Source organism: Galeopterus variegatus, unplaced genomic scaffold, assembly GCF_000696425.1.
Source record: "Galeopterus variegatus unplaced genomic scaffold, G_variegatus-3.0.2 Scaffold2126, whole genome shotgun sequence".
Taxonomy (NCBI): Eukaryota; Metazoa; Chordata; class Mammalia; order Dermoptera; family Cynocephalidae; genus Galeopterus; species Galeopterus variegatus.
This window is the reverse complement of record NW_007728237.1, coordinates 314900-315631: the sequence shown is the minus strand read 5'-3', so window position 1 is coordinate 315631 and position 732 is coordinate 314900. Positions and strand designations below refer to the sequence as shown.

Sequence of the window (732 nt, the reverse complement as noted above, 5' to 3'; positions counted from 1 at the left end):
CCCAGGGCATCTGGGAATTTCTACCAGAATTTTAGTATGGAGTCTCCAAATTCCTGTGTGTCGGGGGGTGCTAACTCAAAACATCCATTTTGAGGATTGCACACTTACTGGCAGCCCTGGGAAGGTGTGCGGTTGTGGCGATTTTTGAGGTTGGAGACTGAGGTGCAGAGAGGGTTGCAGGAGAACGTGAAAGGGGTTTGCACCTCAGCCCTTCTGTCTCCAGGGCTGGGGAGGGGGTCCAGGGCCCGCCCCAGCAGCCAACCCTCTCCCGGGCCGGAACCCCAGTTGCTGACGCTCTGTTCTGTCCCAGGTGACCCTGCTGGTTTCCCTGGAGGAGAAGACGGCTCAGGGCCTGAAGCAGCAGGCGCAGGTGGAGAAGCTTCAGGGTGAGAAAGGACGAAGCCCAGAGTGCAAGGGAGGGGGCTGAGGAGGGGTGCGTTGCGTATTGAAGGAGGGGTCGGGGCAGGGACCCAGGCCTGGGGATCGGGGAGAGGGGCGGGGTCCTGTCCTAGGGTGGAGCCGGGTGGGGGCGTGGTCACGTGCCGACACGCCCCCTGATTCTGTCCCGCCCCCAGGAGAGATCACGAAATTGAACCTGAGGCTGCAAAACACTTTGGAGGAGGTGGAACGACTAAGGTCAGAGACATCCCTCCCCCAGACCATGCCCGTCCCCACTCCCACCTCCTTACCCAAGACGCACGATCCCCATTGCTCCAGGGGGTAAAGTCTGAG

General features: G+C 60.9%; 1 protein-coding gene across 2 annotated transcripts in view; it reads left to right on the top strand.

Annotated features, from left to right (window-relative positions):
* The window catches only part of BST2 (bone marrow stromal cell antigen 2), a 4592-nt gene that overhangs the window by 2245 nt on the left and 1615 nt on the right, over window positions 1-732 (top strand). For both annotated transcript variants that reach the window (XM_008580563.1, XM_008580562.1), the window contains exons 2-3: window positions 311-386; window positions 576-636. In XM_008580563.1, coding sequence (XP_008578785.1) covers window positions 311-386; window positions 576-636 — 137 coding nt within the window. The remainder of the gene's footprint in view (window positions 1-310; window positions 387-575; window positions 637-732) is intronic.